The 18980-nt window shown below is 39.5% G+C and overlaps 1 protein-coding gene across 8 annotated transcripts; it reads left to right on the top strand.

Annotated features, from left to right (window-relative positions):
- Positions 1–1252: 1252 nt before the first annotated feature.
- On the top strand, positions 1253–18236 carry LOC105380947 (far upstream element-binding protein 3). 8 transcript variants are annotated; one of them, XM_038109458.2, is made up of 17 exons: positions 1253–1467; positions 1796–1926; positions 2301–2494; positions 2786–2924; positions 4120–4231; positions 6402–6530; positions 6990–7157; positions 7539–7669; positions 8188–8263; positions 8882–9044; positions 10111–10271; positions 10560–10742; positions 11036–11165; positions 11706–11735; positions 12476–12636; positions 14544–14752; positions 17124–18236. In XM_038109458.2, exons 1-16 carry the CDS (start codon positions 1384–1386, stop codon positions 14748–14750), a joined length of 2199 nt encoding a protein of 732 aa, XP_037965386.1. In that variant the 5' UTR covers positions 1253–1383; the 3' UTR covers positions 14751–14752; positions 17124–18236. The 8 variants fall into 8 exon arrangements, with proteins under 8 accessions (XP_037965386.1, XP_037965385.1, XP_037965381.1 ...); XM_038109457.2 differs by having other exon boundaries at positions 6399–6530; XM_038109453.2 differs by having other exon boundaries at positions 4090–4231; positions 8885–9044.
- The last annotated feature ends 744 nt before the right edge of the window (positions 18237–18980 follow it).

Below are 18980 nucleotides of genomic sequence, written 5' to 3'. Positions count from 1 at the left end.
GTCGTCACCTGCGATTGATCAGAGGTTTGAATAGTTGAGTTTCAGATATGGCATTAAATAATAGGGTTCAATCGACTGAAAATGCCTTAGTCAAAAATACCATTTAGTTGTAGGTACAGAAACAACACTTAAGTACTTTACTTAAAAAAATACTTAACCTAGTTAGATAACTCTAGTGAATAGGTAATCTATTCATTTGAGCTTAACTAATGGTTGCCTGGTTGCCTGCCTTGCAGAAATGGCTTGTAAGTTACAAGTTGTAACTATAATGTACTTAAGTACTTATCCTATTTTTGATTTGGTACAAAACTACAAATAAGTAGGTATACAAGACTTATCTAAGTAACTATCAATCTAGAGTTTGTCACCCACACGCTAAAAGGTGGGTAACTGACCAACGTTACGAAGTGTAATGTATGTAACATGTGACACTGAGCATTCGCGCAGTCAGAACGTAATGTTACGGGGAAACCAGCGAGATTTCAGAGTCGCGAGCACAAGTTTCGAACCTCCGTTAACGTTGCGTATCGTCAACTGTCACTGTCAACATGTAAGGCAAAGTTAGTTCCAAAAGTGACATTTGTTTTTTCCATATGTTAGGTGGAATTTCACCAAACGCTAAACGTATTTAGTAGCCTGTCATACGTCTGTCAGTTAGTACAAAATGTATTTAAAATTTTATTTAAATACGTTTAGCGTTTGGTAAAAGTGACCCTTCGAGTAGATTCGAAAATAGTATCGAATCCTATGCTCGCTACACAGAACACAGCGTTGCATAATATTATTTTCGCTGGGAATGTTACATTACAGCCCGTAACATATTTTTGGGAGTGCCATTTAACTTTTTTCCCTCTGTATTTTTGATCCATGATAATCATACAGAGCCATCTATATATTTATTTTGCCATCGTATACTCAACTGCGAAAAATAGAAGTGTATGGGTAGTTTTACTATTCATAAATGTAAAAGCAGTGCAATAACAAAACTGCAGATGCTGCAAAAAAAACAAACAGGAAGAGTTTTTCATATGTGCCTAATTTTACAAAAATTTGTTAAATAATCGGATAAATAATTATAATGAGCAAACACTAAAATATCAAGCAAAAAAATATATATTTTAAACGATTTTACTTCTGTATCGACTACGGCTTTAGTTTTTTTTTTTAAATTTACAAAAAACAGTGTATAAATTTTGTTTGAAAAGTTGTACATTTGAAACACCACAAATGCGTTAACCTTTTTATTTTGTCTATGGTCGGCGTCCGTCTTTTTCCCGAGTTTGCGGGACGAGTAGTGAATTATTTTGGATCTTTCTTTTTAGTTTTTAGATCCTTTTTCATGGCTGCCGTATAAAGCGGTTGAATGCGCAGTTCAATCCAAACATGAGTGATTATTCTTCTATGGCTACGCTTCAAAACAATAGCCAGACGGCGGCATTAGCAGCGGCTATACAACGTGCTAGATTGGTGAGTGGGCAGGGTGGCACTTCGGAAATCTATCAGCAATCCACCCTCATAGACAACCGTTACAAAATATTACGATAAAGTTTTCGGCTACCTCCTGTTATTTATAATTACCACGTATGAGCTCGTGTCTTTTGACCACGTATTGTTCTAATTGTTAACCTACATTCGGTCGGCTTTTCGGTTGACTATTGTCATTGTTAGGTCTCTATTGTTTATAACTTCACTATCATTTTATAGCAAGTACGTTAAGAGTGATCTTCACACGTTCAAAGCTCTGAACTAGTTGATTAAACGAATATTAAAGCTTAATGCAATGTTTTTGTTTTAGGTGGCTGCAAAGATCGAGGGAGCAGGGGGTAAGAGACCATTGGAAGACGGATCGGAACCAAGTGCTAAAAAACTAGCGTCAGTAGACACAGGATACCAACAACAGCAACAACAACAACAATCATCAATGAGGTGAGAAACGTAGTAGCTATTTGATAGTTGGTATTGAATACAATATAAGTACAACAAGGGTATTTATTTATGTCTGGTTAAGCACTCAGGTCCCGCTGACCCTTGTTTACACCAAAAACAGTTCAGTCTTGAGTCCAGACTCTCTGAATAAGGATTAGTTACATACTGCTCAGTTAGCTCTTATCAACTACAACAGTTATTGTTCATGAGAATACTAGTATTTTTGCCTGTTTTGTTATTTTGGAGACCTATAAGTCCAATAAATTATAATCCTATACAATTAATGCTGTGTAACTTAACCATATGTCATAACTCCTATTACTAACTGGACTATTTTCATCCATGGTTTACCTAACAATGCTATTATATTACAGTGCAGCAGCAGCAGCAGCGGCGGCGGCGCAGGCGGCCGCAGCGCGCATCGGCGGTGGAGGCCCCGGTGGCCCGGGAGGCCCAGGGCTGGGTCAGGGAGGCCCTCCCCCCGGCCAGGGTGGTGGACCCCCAAACATGAACATGACCGACCAACTCAATGAGTACATCAGGGTGCCTGATAAAATGGTTGGCTTAAGTGAGTGTGTTGTAGAGTTTCTCTTTAGAAAGATAGTAAATGTGTATTGTTAATGTGGTCTATAATGCTAAGTTGCGATGTTTGTAGATTGTTATAGAAATTCCTGTTTCTGAAATCCTTGTTTTTGTATTCTAAATGCAATTTAAAGTTGGTTCGCAGGTTCCGATCTGAAACTGGCTGAGAATCGGTCAACAACACAAAAACTAAATACTTGCACTAACCATAACAATCTTAACAGCACACTCACCCTTGCACTTGACTAGAAATTAATCATAATCCACCTTTGCCTAGTAATTGGACGTGGAGGAGAGCAGATAACTCGGCTGCAAGCAGAGTCTGGCTGCAAGATACAGATGGCCCCGGACCTGGGCGGCCAGCAGGACCGAGTGTGCACACTGACGGGGTCCCGGGAAGCCATTGGCCGAGCCAGGTTAGTGTCGCTTAAATCAATGTTGCTTAAAGCTGCCTGCGTCAGATGAGGCTAGTAGTCATCATCTGCTGGCTCATCTGACGAAGCTCAGCCATAAGTGTTGTGAAATAGATTGGTAATAGTTAAATATTATGCGATGTTTAGATTGAGGGTGCATAACTTAGATAACATAATATTATTTAAATAAATATTAAATTAGTGAGACCAGTCCAGTCCATTTAAAACTCGTTATAGTTAGATAATGATTAACCGTTGACCTTGAATTTTAATCAGCATAATAAAGCCAACTATAAGATATGAATTAATAATCTGGCTATTGCCTTGAGGGTAGGTATCCGCTTTCACAGGTCTGGTCTACTTATATACTTAAATGCACTTTATAATTGCATAGGATAGGGCACTGGTTTTTAAATAACTTTCATGTCTTTCCATTTTGATTAGGCTTTTCAAATCATATGTCTTACATACAATACTTACGTAAACGGCCATAAGAAAGCTCTACAGCGATAGACAACAGAAGTTAGTTCCGTATGAGCTTAAATTTAAGGTGGCGGTGTAAATTGGAATTGTTCCATAGCTTTTCGACTTGATACTTCGTTGAACAGACCTCTGCGGGGTTCCTACACGCGGGTGTCTGCTTAACGTAGTTTAAAGCCGTCAGCCCCATTTACACATTTATTACCAAGTTACATTGCTGGGAATGTCTTAAAATATTTGAGGCATTTCTGAAGAGACACGCATAGCCAGCAATGTACTTCTACTTGCCACTCCCACTATAGTAGAGTCAATATCTCCGACCATAGTAGATAGTACGCATTTGACAGGTACAAATATGTTATTTTTGGTGTCGTCTCTTTCACTCTAAATGCAAATAGCCGGATCGCGATTTTACATACACACACTGGCTTACAAAACATTGCGTCCCGCTGTCACTTGTGATTGACTCTACACAACAATACTCGATGTGTGAATGAGGCTGCTACCCTTACACCTATCGAGGAGAGGGGCGAGACAGTAGGTATCCTCGGCTAATGAACGGCTAACATTTGACCGATTGCTCGACCGAGGATACTGTCTCGGCCACGCGACTCGGTAGGTGTAATCAGGGTTTAAACTCGACCACTGGCGCTCGAGTAGGTAGTATAAATGTGCATGTCTGCCGCAGGGAGCTAGTAAATCAGATTGTGAACCACAGAGGGCGCGAGAACGCGTCGCACTCGCAGGACGGTAGCCCCCCGCCCCCTATGGGCGGCGGGGGCGGCCGCGGCCAGGGCGGCGGCGGCGGCGGCGGGCTCGGGGGGGCTTCGGTGAGTCCAACTCTTTTTTATTTTATACACCACACACAATATTCTAAGCCCCAATTTCTCCATAGTCGGTTATCTAACCGACCAGGGATGGTTCATCAATTATACGTCATCTCCATATAAAATTCTTGACAGATGTGTCAAAAGTCAACCACTAATACCTGGTCATGCTCTAACCGACTAAGGAGAAATAGGGAATATGCGTAATTTTTTTTAATACTTTTATTGGATAGTTTTACATCACTTTATTATAGTAAAAAAAAATTCAACGCCAAAATAAGTAATTTAAGGTATTTTAAAGAAAGTTAAAAAATTACAACCATCACGACCACTTTGAAATTCCCGTCAGGATGGCGGGCTGTCGTGACGTCATAATCGTTTAATTTCACGGCTCAGAATAATGAGTCCCGTCAGTCGGCATAGATTTTTTACCTAATCAAGTAATCACAGAGTTCTTTTGTATTTTCAACAAACCAATGTTGTCATGGTAACAAACGAAAAAGGAAGTGTATAAAGTGTGATCAGTGGCTGTTTTGTAATGGTAATAAAGTGTGACCAGTGGCTGTTTTGTAATGGGAGCTCGTAAATAGCTGCTAGTAGCTCTTTTGAAATGGGAGCGCGCAAACCAGAGGACCTTTGTACACAATATTACGCTATTATGGCAATATGAATATAAAGTAATATTTGTATTGTATGTAAGTACTTACTGTAACTTTGGTTCTCAGTAAGAGAGACTAGGGTTAGTGGGTCATTCTATTCTATTATCTGTGGGGGTGTAAGAACCTGCACCTGGCTCTCTTGAATGGAACCATTGTGCATATCTCAAAGGTCTAAACCCCCTTATCTAAACTATCGAATAAGAGTATAAAAATATATGCATATTCCCTAATATTTGGGCACACGGCTCTCGACTTTTCAATAGTCTTTGCTGTCCTTTTTCGCAGCTGGCCACAGTTTACTCGTTCATACTGCGTAATAAATTTAATGTGTCCAGTTCTTCTGATTACGAGAATTCTTCCATAGCTTAATTTAGAAAAAAATAACAACTTTTGAAATATACTAACGACTGCCATTATAACTTAAAAGTAGAAAGAGCAACTTGTGTCATGTTCATGTCATAATACTTACAAGACAAATTTAATTTTATTGTGTTGCAATATGGAGCATATTTGAGTGGCTCGTTGACTAGCGAATGGCTGTTTACGCCTCATTACAATAGAACAACTAGTGGCAGCCCATACACTACCAAAAAAATTTATAAAAAGTCCTAAACTTTGCAAACAAACAAGCATATCAAACAAGAAGTGGAGAGGTTATAGGAGGCTAGGATCTACTCGTATTGGAAGAATTTTTATGTGATCCATCGTATCTGATCACAACGAGCATCACAAATACTCGGTGACATTAACATTTCTTTGTTTACACTTGACATTTATTTAACTATACGCAAACGCAAAGAAGTTATTATTCTGAGATTGATATATAAATAATTATAACGTCACATCCGCCCTAAGAAAATGGGTGACGTTTCTCGGAAGTTAGAATTTACCGAAGTTTTTTTGTACTTTTCAACTTCATTTACTTGCTCAAAAATAAATTATAATCAAAAATAATGATGGAGTCGTAGTTAAGAAACAAGAAAGTTTATTATAAATAATATTTGACCTTTATTTGAACCACTTGCATATTCCCTATTGGCACTAAGCCCCATATCAGTACTAGAATCAGTCTGTCTGGTAATGTAGGTTACTACATATACTGCGAATGGATGATTTTGGAGAAATAACTAGATGGAGAGGATTATCAGCCCAATTTTTCAATAAATTTGATCAAGTCTTTGCTCATTACATGACATTTGTGTTATCTTCGAAATGATTCATGATCGAGAATTTAGAAATCGCAGCGTCTTGCATAAATAAATACAATTAGAATCAAGAAGCGCAATCAGAATACTCACTTACAGATGAAGCTAATATTAAATGCAGATAACTAAACTCTTTTAATTTCTTACTAAACTATGTACCTATGTAGGTACTTACCTACTTATGGAGGGTTTATCTTTTAAATTGTAGTTAACTTCTATGTAAATCCATTGAAACCATCCCCAAATAATTTCGTAATAAATAAAATAGTCTTTCAACCAATATTACAACATTTTTGTATATTTCAGCAGGAGGAAATAATGCTTCCGGGGCCGAAAGTCGGTTTGATTATAGGCAAGAGCGGCAAGACCATCAAACAGCTGCAGGAGCAGTCTGGAGCCAAGATGGTGGTCATACAGGACGGGCCCAACACGGAATACGTAAGTATCAAACTTCAGCTTTGGTATTTATAAACTTCTGCTTTTGGTCATAATGGCCCTAGAAGCGCCACATAAATGAGTACATCCTCTGCCTTCCTTGGACCATCTCGAACTGCTTGAAGGGCGAAATAGTTATTATTCTAAGACAAGACATTTAAAACCTCCGTGGTGTGTGTGTTTTGCAAAAAAAATTAATGATACAAACTTCTTGCTAGTGTTATTTTTTCTATGCTTCTTGCTTTTATTTTTAATTTGACGTGAACGTGACGTTGACATTGTCATCAAATTGTCAAATTATGACAATGTTGTCAATGTTCTTTGAAATAATAAGGAAATAATCAACGATTTCTCGTTTTTTGTTACATTTCTAACTTTAACTTTTCTTACAACACTGTCCTAAAATCTTCTATCTATTTATTACACCACAACACATACCCATAAACCCCAAAATCCCAACAGGAGAAACCGCTCCGCATATCAGGCGACCCGGACAAGGTGGCGCACGCCAAGCAGCTGGTGTTTGAACTGTTGGCCGAGAAGGACATGAGCATGGGCGGCGGCGGCGGCGCGCGCGCCTACGACGAACCCTACCAGCAGGACCAGGGCGCTCCCGGGAACTCCACCGAGGTAAGAGGATCCACACAGGAAATGGAAGTTTAAAAGTATAGGTATAAACATTTTATATAGAGATAGATGAACTAAAGAATATTTTATCTATAAGTAGATATAAACGATATGTATTGATATTTTTAGTCACATTTAACATATTGGATCTTAAAATTAAAGCGTTTTTACGCTGGGGGATACTCGTATAGAGCTAGCTTTTGAACCACCGCAGCTCTCAAGCATAAATACCAAAAATGACTTTCTCCTTACATTCTTGCGCCATCCACCAGAAAAGTCACCCAATTTCTGCCCCTTATCCCAAATCAACCCCCATGTTGCACTTCTTACACGAAAAGTCCCTCTATTTCTGCCTATAATCCAACCAACTCCTCCCACCCCCAGGTGCTAGTGCCCAAGGTAGCAGTAGGCGTGGTGATCGGGCGCGGCGGCGACATGATCAAGAAGATCCAGGCGGAGACGGGGTGCCGCGTGCAGTTCCACCAGGAACGAGACGACGGGCCCGGCGACAAGCGGTGAGTAGATTGACACTTTGTAACATATGTATTACTAGCTGTTCCCGCGCACTTCGCTTCGCCTTAAAAAGTTTTCCCGTGGGAATTCCGGGATAAAAGTAGCCTATGTTCTTTCCCAGGGTCTAGACCGTATGTATACCAAATTTCATTCAAATCCGTTCATTAGTTTTGGCGTAAAAGAGTAACAGACATACAGACAGACACAGCATTTATAATATTAGTTAGGATTAGTTAGGATACTGTAAACTGGTGCGAACATTAAAATACTTCTATACCTCCTTTGGTAATTATTTCACCTTTAGGACGTATTAACGAACTCCAACGACCGTGCGCAAGCCAACGCTAGCGAACGATAAATATCCATCGTTGGGCGTTCGTTGGGCCGGTCTGTACGCACCATTAGGTGAATTAATTATCATCAAATGTGTGCAAAGTATTTGATTGTTCCCGCAATTTGCACTGGTTCTGCAGTAGTTTGGTCAAAACAAACGAGTTTCAATACCGTGTTTATCTTTTAGGTGTTACTTAAATGGCAAACCTCACCAAGTGGAACAGGCGAGGCAGATGATCGACGATTTAATAGCAAGTGTAAATGTGAGTATTATTATCTTGCATAATTACTTAATGATACTGATAACATAGAATAATATGGCAATAGGATAATTTAATTACTAGACTATCCCCAGAAATAAGGTAAATTATTTATCTTTATCTGTATGACACATAGCTATTGTATATTTTAAGTTTTCTGTAACCTGTCAGTGAAAATAGGTGTTTCAGCTCAGTTCACCCCCTTCTTATCCTATTAATGAAACCTGTGAAAGTGTCACTGTAACTGAAAGAATTATGAATCTCACTATACGACCTATGACATTAGTTCTCCATGCACTTTGGACACAAAACTGCGATACGGCACCTAGTTGGTCTTAGTGCGGCACCGCAAAAACATCTTACTCCCACACCAAGTTGTTCCATATAAATGAGTCTAATGCGAGTTGCATTCCAGTTTTGTGCAGGCGTACTTTGTCAAGTATAGCATGAATCTATGATGTTTGCTTGACAAATCCTTATGCATAGTAAATAAAGTCGACAAACAAAATGTATGGATTTGAGAGCTGGCATAAGAATCATGCTATAATTATATCTTACACAGTATAGCCTAGTCTACTAACAGATGACAGACCTAAAACCCGCTCTCTCCGCATGCCCCAGCAGAGGCGGGAGCAGGAGGTGCGCGGGGGCGGGCGCGGGCGCGGGGGGCAGCGCAACGGCGACCGCGAGTACCCCGGCGGCGGCGCGCAGTGGCAGGACCAGCCCGAGACGAGGGTCACCTTCACGGTTAATAACCTCAAGTGCGGGCTGATTATTGGGAGAGGTGAGTTGTGTAGCACTTTTCAGAGGGGTCACTCTCTATCGACGAGCGAACAAACAAGAATTGTCATGCAATCGATATGCCTAATACATTTATTTATTTATTTTCACATCATACATAACATTACAGGCTAGAGACCTATGGCGTTACATATGGTTATTTCTAAAAACACACACTACAAAATGTAAACTTAACATTATACTATACCTAAACATCATACAACGAGGTAGAGCCGTAGTTAGCGCAGCGCTACGAAACTTTGGAAAAGCAAATCTGCAGAGCTAACCAACCAGTCTATCTCGTTGTATTAAGGCCTGGGTCTCCAATTTACGCCGTAGATCGTGTCCAGCGTCACGCCGTAGGCTGCGTCACGATGCTCACTATAGAAATGTACTGATGCGGTCTCCCTCACACGCCGACGTTGGCGCGTAGACATAGTGAGCATCGTGACGCGGCCTACGGCGTGACGCTGGACGCAACCTACGACGAGAAATAGGAGACCCCGGCCTAAGCGTGCCGATTGAGTGATAGTCAAAAGTTCTCGTGAGTCAGTAACCCTTCAGGTGTGTATTTATCACAAAGCAATGTATTTGCATTGTGTTATTTATATGTACAGAGCGACGGTATTGTTATGCGGTACGCTGTCCCTTTTATTTGGAGTCCTGCGGCATATTCATTCATGAATATCTGGACACGTGGACACGGACAGTTTGGTCCATGTCCATACTTGGCTGTCGAGGACGAGGCCTGGACAGTTGGCCTGTAACGGATAAAACTAATGCTGCAACACAGCCCTCGGCCTTTTTCTTCCTGATTCGTTAGTATATGTAGAGAGCTAGCCTACTGCCTAGGGACTAGGGTACTTATAACTCGTAGAAGGCATAGAGGATACATACACCCTGTCTTCACCATTAGCCGGATCTCCACCAGACGATCCAACGCGATCCGATCGCCCGATCCAAGCAGTTTAATATGTAAAAATCCTTGGATCGCGCGATCGGATCACGTTGTATCGTCTGGTGGGGATAAGGCTATTGGTATTAGCAATGCAAACCATCTCACTCACCAGGAGGCGAAGTGATAAAGCAGATCAACGCGCAATCGGGCGCGCACTGCGAGCTGGACCGGCGCGCGCAGACGGCGGACCGCAACAACCGCACGTTCTTCATCAAGGGCCACCCCGACTCGGTGGAGCACTGCAAGCGGATCATTATGGAGAAAGTTGGCGGGGTGAGTTGAGCGTAGGTCTTTGGGAATGTATGACAAGTGGAACGTTCGGGTAAACTGAGTAGGAAAGTGGGGAAGGTGAAACAATCAGGCCAGGCGATCGTTCTGGAGGGGTATGCTGATGTCTGTGGAACAACACATCACTACATAACATATGGAATAATCAGTAGGCCCACAGCATAGCATCTTATACGTAAATCAACAGGAAAGCATTGGCATTCGCTGTGAAAATAGTAAATATATAGAATTTATGCGAATAATCACTTACTAACCCGTCCCTCACCCCAACAGCCAGTGAACTTCATCAACGAGAGCGGTAACGGAAACGGCGGCGGCGGCGGCAACGGAAACGGAAACGGCGGCGGAGACTTCTACGGAGGTGGCGGCGGCGGCGGCGGCGGTGGTCCGCCCGCCTGGGGGTACAACCCTCATTGGCACCCGGCCAATGCCAACCAACAGCAACCCGCGGCACAAGTGATTTAATGTTTTATTTATACGTTGTTAATAATATTTTATTTCATTATGGAAGTAAAGTTCGGTAAACAAGACATACTTGATACATCCTACATATAAAACAAATGGCGTTTCCAACATCGACGGGCAGACTGCAATCGTAGCATAGAGTGTTATTGAGATTAAGATGGACGCATTGTCATACATACATACGAAATTTTGATACATCTCACACGGGCCTCACCGCACGCACCTAAACTGCGCATCGGTCCAATTACTTCTTCATTTACTAAAGCACCCCTTATTCCCCACAGCCGCAAGTGCAGATCAACCCGGCGACGGGCCAGCCGGACTACTCGCAGCAGTGGATCGACTACTACCGCTCGCTGGGGCTCGTGCGCGAGGCCGAGGCCATCGAGCAGCAGGCTAAGCAGCAGCAGCAAGGTATGACATTATAATATACGACATTATGTTAATATACAAAATTTGATGCAGTGTGTCTATAACGGGATATCGTGGCAATAATACGCTAGCGTTGTACGATACTACACAAACATATGGGAAAAGATCAACGCCAACCACGTAGTCACTTGTCATACAAATTGCTATCGAGGCCCTGAAAGTCTTTGCGACCGCATAATGGATTTTTTTCTGTCAATTTTCAATATTTCGCGTAGTGCTTCGCTCTTGCGGGCCTTGCGAGTGTAGAAAAAGTGTAAACATTATTATTATCTATAATGATATCTAATTAAATGTGCATAATTATTATACTCGCGCGGTTGTCAGAAGGGCGAGTAAGCGGATGTTTTAAATGTGCACTCTAGTTAAAATCCGATTCCATATTACCTATACCACACCACAGCCCTAAGTTTTTGTAGTTGTTTTATATTGGCCGTGTTCATGTGAGTCCTCCCTATTTGCTAATTTTACCATTAAATTAAAACAGTAAAATTCCTGTAAAATATACCCTGTAATGCCCTTTAGGTCTGCGCGCACCTTCGGAAGAGTTTGATAGTAAGACAACTTTACCTACCTTGATGTTTGTGTTGAAGCTTGTTTGCATCATCAATATCACTGGGAAGTCCATTCATTTCATTCATTCTTTGTCGGGTATTTCAGTTGCAATTCGGTATTGTTTGAAAAGGTTTATATATTTTTATGTTGGTAATAGCATAATTATTTGCCATAGGCTATTTATTTACTGATATAGATTTTTTCGCATTTTTAAGCTTTTATGGAGCTTTCGATGTACTTATATCTCATTTTTATTTCGTTTCTGACTACAATCATCACCTTCTACTTCATTGCTGCATACCCCTAAATTATCGATTGAAAATGAGTTATTAAAAGTGGTTTCGCTGGGTACTACACTTCTACAAATAGTCATTACAATCACACACAGTTGACAGCGCGGCAAATTCAATTTGGAAACTAACAACTTTTTAATGATTCCCTTCTACAAAATATAATCATTACAAGCACAACACTCCATGAGTTGTCTATGCTAGTTGACAGAGCGGGGAATACACACTTACAACAATACAATTTTTTCTTCAAAACTTACCCCCTATTCTGTCGTTACTCGTTAGTCATTACAATCACAACATTCCATGAATTTGTCTCTACTAGTAGACATCCAGGGGAATACAACATCCAAACTTACAACTATATCATTATTTGCCCAAACTCACCCCTTCTTACCCCACTTACAACTACGCAATTCCTTACCAAACTAACCCCCTATTCCCCCCTAGGTGGCGGCGCGAGCACCCCCGCGCCCGCGCCGGCCCCGCAGCACGCGGCCGCGGCCAGCAACGGCGCGCAGGCCGACTACAGCGCGCAGTGGGCCGACTACTACCGCAGCATCGGCAAGCTCAAGGAGGCCGAGGCCATTGAGCAGCAGATTAAGATGAAGGTGAGGCTTTGGATGTGGTTTTTAGGTTGTTCGGTGTATCATGTCGGGGTCACCAATTTAGTTTTAACAAGCTATACTTTTGTACCTTGTTAAAATAACAAAGCATCAATGCTTAAATGAATTTATAGATGGTTTGTTAGTTTGGAAAGGTACAAAGGTATTTATAAAGCTGACCATACTTACTAATGCTGAGTTGCAGAAAAGATCTTTAAGATAATGTCTGTATTCAATCTATATTCATCTCTTTCTGTCCGTATACTGTCAAAGGTAGACAGAATACAGGTTAGATTAACCTTTCCTATGCCGAACAGCCGCGCACACATGTAACTGCCGTCTGCCGGCGCTTTTTAACAGTAGAGAGCGCCCGCGCGGGAATCACATTTATATGAATATTTGGGTATTATTGTTTGGTACTCAATAATGTATCGATTGTTATTTATTGTCAGATAGCTAATGAACGTGTTACAATGAATTTTATTGGTTATAATAGTTTTATTTGATCTTTATAGGCCATTGATTACAGATTTCTACTTGAAACTGCACCCATCACAGAAAAATACATCTATTTCAATATAATTTTAGTTACAATCCAGGTTTTTTTATACTTATTACTTGAAGAGATTATAAAGCTATCCACTGATATCAATAAAGTATAAACTCTAGAGGAAATAGATTCATAATTTATATTTTGAAAACAGACTATAATTTGCTTTATTTCAAATGACTCAATTTTCTGTACATGTGCATGTGTGCGTGACAAGAGCTTGCTCCAGTGCGCCGTGTGACAGATCTGTCCCAAATCAAGGGTGTTCAATTTTGATGAAATAAAACAAGAATGATAATATTTTTATAATGTTTCGTATTTTAGCATACTAAATTATAAAAACTTAAACGTAAGTTACTTACTTAATCATATTTACTTATGTGTTAACCTACTTTCAACAAATATGATACTATAAATATATACATATAAAAAATACATATATTTATTTATATAAATAGGACAGGTAATCACCCTCTCAGACTCATCTACACATCGATATCATTCTAAAGAGCCTAAACTTCACGTTCACTAGAGCGATAATCCTAAAAAATAAAACACGCTGTATAACAACCCAACGCACTTTGTGTACATACACGAGCGGCGGCCATTTTGTTTGCGTATGTGTGTGTGTGAATTTTGGATGCACCTTGATAAATATTGATTTTCTCTAATATTTTGGCTATTTATTGAATAAACCGATATAAATATGTATTATCAATAAAATTATCTTTATAAATGAAATAAATTATTTATTGATGTTTTTACATAACAGTGTAGAAAACAGTTTACAAAGTTACGCACCCTTCAGGCAATAATCCGGTACAATTTTAGATCGATAAAAACTAGATTTTTTGTATTTTTTTATACTATTGATTTATCACTATACCTTCAAAATTGAATAAATAACAAGAAAACATAGTATTTACTTACCTTTTGACGTTTTTTCCATACGAAATCACTATTTTATTACCAACAGTCGCGAGTACAAGGACTGTTCAAGGTACCAAAATTTGAATTTCGCGCTACTAGTAAACAAGTGAAGTTTTTGACTCAATGAATGTTGTCGATGGTTGTTTCATTCATATAGAATAAATTACAGGTGATTTCGTACTCTATTTCATGGTAATTAATAACTAAAATCACAAAAATCGCGATGAGGTGCTCTTGGGACAGATCTGTCACTAGGCAGACAAGGGGGGTTGGGACAGATCTGGCACACGGCATTCTAGAGGTTAAGGTCGATAATAGCGTAAAGTACCTTTCTGAAACTCAGTGTTAGGTTACTTAATCGGACACCAATTATACCACACGCAAGAGCATATAATAGATCACCAATATCGCTAACACTTAACCCCGTCCACAGCAGCAGTCATCGCAGCCACCCTCAACACCCCAACCGGCCCAACCGGCGCCATCCAACAACCCCACACCGCCCATGATGCCGGGCGGCCAGTACCCGTACGGCATGGCGTACCCGGGCGCGGCCGTGCCCTACGCCGGCTACAACCCGTACCAGCAGTACGGGGCCGCCGCGCCGCCCGCCGGCCCGCCCGACCACCACCAGCAGTAGATGTGAGTACTGGCTGATTGATTGTTTAGTCCTGTATAAAAAAACATACTTTTGGCGTGGTGGAATTACCGATTTTGGTTGGTAACATTGCGTTTTTAGAAACGGCCACCATAAAATATAGGTGAGACCTAAATTTTTGTTTAAAATATCATATTGGCTACTGCTTGTTATGTTTGTGTATCGGTAATACGGATGTTGAGGTGGTTGTAGTTTTACAGAAATTTCGTTTGTTGCGTGTTATAGGTATTTATGAGTCGTATTGGCTTGACTCATGCGGTTCTTATAATGTGAAAAATAAGCCTTGCTCTAAAATATAGATCCAGTATGATAGGAATGTTATCTTACCTAAAAGCCTTCATTCAAAAGATACACCATCAACATCATATTACCTACAAAAAACTGATCTAAACCAAGCAACGGCTCTAGCTATCCAGTATCGTTATATCCAGTGTTGCCTACACTGCACTAAATAGTCCAAAACACTGATTGACTGGCTATTAAACTAATATTCAGACTCGTGTTCCTTGCTTTGAATGTAGTGATCACCTGTAGTTTCGTTGTTTATTTGAATCTTTACTATGAAATTATGTCGATCGTCAATTAATTATTATAACCATAAATACCCTACTGTGAATATATCCCTCTATTTGTTTCTCATCGCATAATTGTCAATATACAAAACAATATACTATACCTGGATCTTTTATTCGACGGAATTCTGACAGTTATCTACTTTTGACATGTCAGAGATCACAAACCTTTTTTGGCTGAGCCCTTTTTTCAATACGAGTCTGGAGGGCCACTACCAAAATCAAACGAACGAACGAACAAGAGCTCGGCTCTATCTCGTTGTATTAAGCGTGCCGATTGCGTGACAATTCTTGTTCGTTCGTTCGTCGATTTAGAGAGTGACCCCCCTGAACATCTAAGTCTAAACTACTCTATACATTTTATTTGTTAGTGAATGTACCTATCCATTTTATTAAGTGCGGCGCTCCAAATTAAAAGGGGATATACCTACGGTGAGTAATAATTACGTCCCTTTACATCACAAAAATAATATACTTAATTAAAGTATAAATTAATAAATAAAGAAAAAATATAATTGATTATTAAAATATCTAATCGATTATTAAATAGTAATAAGAGCGGTGGTAGCTCTGTCGGGTAAGCGCCCGCTTCTCACGCAAGAGATGCGGGTTCGAATCCCGGCGCTGACATGTACCAATGAGTTCTCTTAACTTAAGTACAATGTATACCATCGCTCTTACGGTGAAGGAAAACATCGTGAGGAAACCTGCATATCTAGATTTAGCACATCTAGATATGTGAACCCACCAACCCGCAGTGGACCAGCGTGGTGGGAAATGGTCCAAGCTTAGGAAGGCAGTTTAGACCTTGGGGATATGCACAAAGGTTCCACTTGAGAGAGCCAGGTGCAGGTACTTACATCCCCAAAGAGAATAGAATAGAATATCTAATCATTATTAATACTAACCGATTATGATGATACTTAGACTGCTCAATGTAAGCCATTAAAAAAATTAATAGTGGCAATTGGTTCAATCGTTTCGGAGATATGCGTGGACAAACATTATAAACATACATACATCTATAAAATTTTACTTACATCAGTACATACAAGTATGTACCGAATAAAGAATCTTTTTTTGAAATCGATTAAAAAGGTTTACTATCTCTGAATTTAGTAGGAAGTGATGCCAGCTAAAGAATAAAATAAAGTAATTAATATGAATTCCATACATTATCTGTCATTTTATTTTTTTATTGCCCAGAAATGGATCAAAATTTTTCCTTTTTTCGGTTAAGAGCTTTTTAAGTAGCATCACTTTTGAAATGTCAGAATTCCGTCGAATAAAAGATCCAGGTATATGTACATATTTTATTTTTAGTTAATACGTTCCATGTTTTATAAAATTTTATCATGTTATTATGTCTTATATATTTTTGGTTGTGACGGTCAATTGATATTACCATGTGCAATTATTGTGAACTTTATTTAGTTGGGGTCAATTAATTATCTGTTATTTATATTGTATGATCCCGCATGTCACTATAACTAGATTCTCTTTCAGTTGCATGAGTCTGAGTTGACGGGTCGTATACATAATATATTCTACAATTGTAATTATATTTTACATGACGATGATATTGGTTTTACAGTGTACAAGATATGCAATCCTTATGTGTGTACTGTGTAGTTTAGACTAGATAAACCTACTGCTTCCACAAGTTGAATGTGTAAACATTGTGTGAGTGTGTGTAGTGTTGCAGGCTTGCTGCGGGCGCCTGCGGGCCAGTCCTCCGCCCCCCCTCACTATTGTTCTGCCATGTCTGTCTGTTTGATTGCAGAAGCCGCGGGACGCGCCCCGAGCCGACATAACGACTTCTTCATTGTAGATGATAATATTTTAACATAAGCCACCACTGATAATGCCCTAGCGACTCCGAAGCTTGCCCTCGATGCCGCGGGCCGGTCCATCCGTTTTAGATTCAGCGTCTGTACACTCGACGACATAGCAGTATTAACCCGGCAAATTTGAAACTAAGCTTCCGTGTTTTTTTTAAACCTTTTAAATGCTCTAATCATGTCGAACAAAAGCACTAGTTTCTCATTTACCGGACGGTGCACTAATCGGAAACCTTCACTCGATATTTAAACGCCTCTATGATAAAACGTTTAGCTGTAGAATTTACTGACTCATATTTACATGTTTGAAATGTTTCTAATGATTTTATTGGCCGTGTGGTTTATTGTATTGTGTCGCTTGTCTTATGTCACTGGAACAAACTTTATTCTATTGTTAATCATAGTTGTGCTGTGCCAATATTGATGATTGACATGTCAGTCTGTCCAGGTTAAGTGTAGAAGGCCACACTGCCTAAATCCGATGTAAGAGAGAGTAAGAGCCGCGGAGCCGAAGCTAGAGAGAGATAGACACCGCCCGCTACAGGAGTCGAGGTAAATGTCATTGTATTGAGTGAATTTTACAATATTGCACTTGAATTTTGTGTCTGACATTTTGCGTATAGGTACACGCAGTGGAGTGCCAAGTGTCAGCTTACAATTCTAAAGTAATTAATCTTCCAATTCGTAGTGTAGTGAAATGTCGAAATTCGTAATCTCCAATCAAATGCGCGGACGAGAATTCAATCTGACACTTTGCTTATTAAACGTTAGATTTAAGTAAAAATGTTCGATACCACTTTAGGTCCTCTCTTGATAGCTGTAATGGTCGTTTCAGTACGGTTTAGAAATTGTACTTTTAAAATTAGCTTTCATAATTTTGGTGTTAGTGTAACTTGCGAATCGAAAAGGTAATGTGTGAGTAAATACATTCCTTGAGAAAAATTTGAAAAATTGTTCATATACTTACTTACGCGGGGGCTACCTGTTCGCTTCACCGGGTCTCGTACCCGAGTCATTGTATTAATTTTTAAGATATAAAGTGTATGTTCATTGAATACCGTGTTCATTTTATTTATGACTAATTCATTTCTCTCCACAGAAACCCTCGGTAAGTCTCCCTTTTAACAAGATATCGGTATCACGGCATCTGAATTTAAAATCTTCATTAATAACTACAACATTAAAGACGTTAATGAAAAGTGCGAATTTATTAACAGAATGACTATTAATGTTATCTAAGATAGTGTATTGTGGTATTTACATAATTTAATATCGGTGTCGTGATGCTGCTTTCTTGCTACTTATGATGATTAGCTGGCTACGTCTATTTATCTGATATAGAAAGTGCTCGATCGTTCACCTTTTACTGACTTTAGTTTCTTCATGTCCCTTGGATAAGGGATAATATTTATAGTTCTGCATAAATATTAACACTTACGTAAAATAATAATGCGTTCATAATCTGTATCAGATATATGGACAAGCTTGTACATTTTGACTGCAAAATATATGATCACTTTTCAATGATTTATGAACAAATTACATAAAATGCATTTACTGGTTTAAAGTGACAACACAGTAATCCTTAGACTGTGTTTCAATCAAATTGTAGGGTGTACACATGCCCTTATTTTCAGGTCGACATTTTTATCATACTTTAGGAACGACATAATGTTTGGTCTTGTCTTAAGACTTATCTTTTTCTTGCCTTATTATTTATAATCTAGAATTTCTTATCATTAACATTCTTATTACTTATATGTTTCTGCTGTGATTTAAATAATCTAGATTTAAAACTA

This window comes from Plutella xylostella, chromosome 20 (genome assembly GCF_932276165.1).
Source record: "Plutella xylostella chromosome 20, ilPluXylo3.1, whole genome shotgun sequence".
NCBI lineage: Eukaryota > Metazoa > Arthropoda > Insecta > Lepidoptera > Plutellidae > Plutella > Plutella xylostella.
Note: the sequence above shows the minus strand (reverse complement) of the source record. Positions and strands in the feature narration are given on the sequence as shown.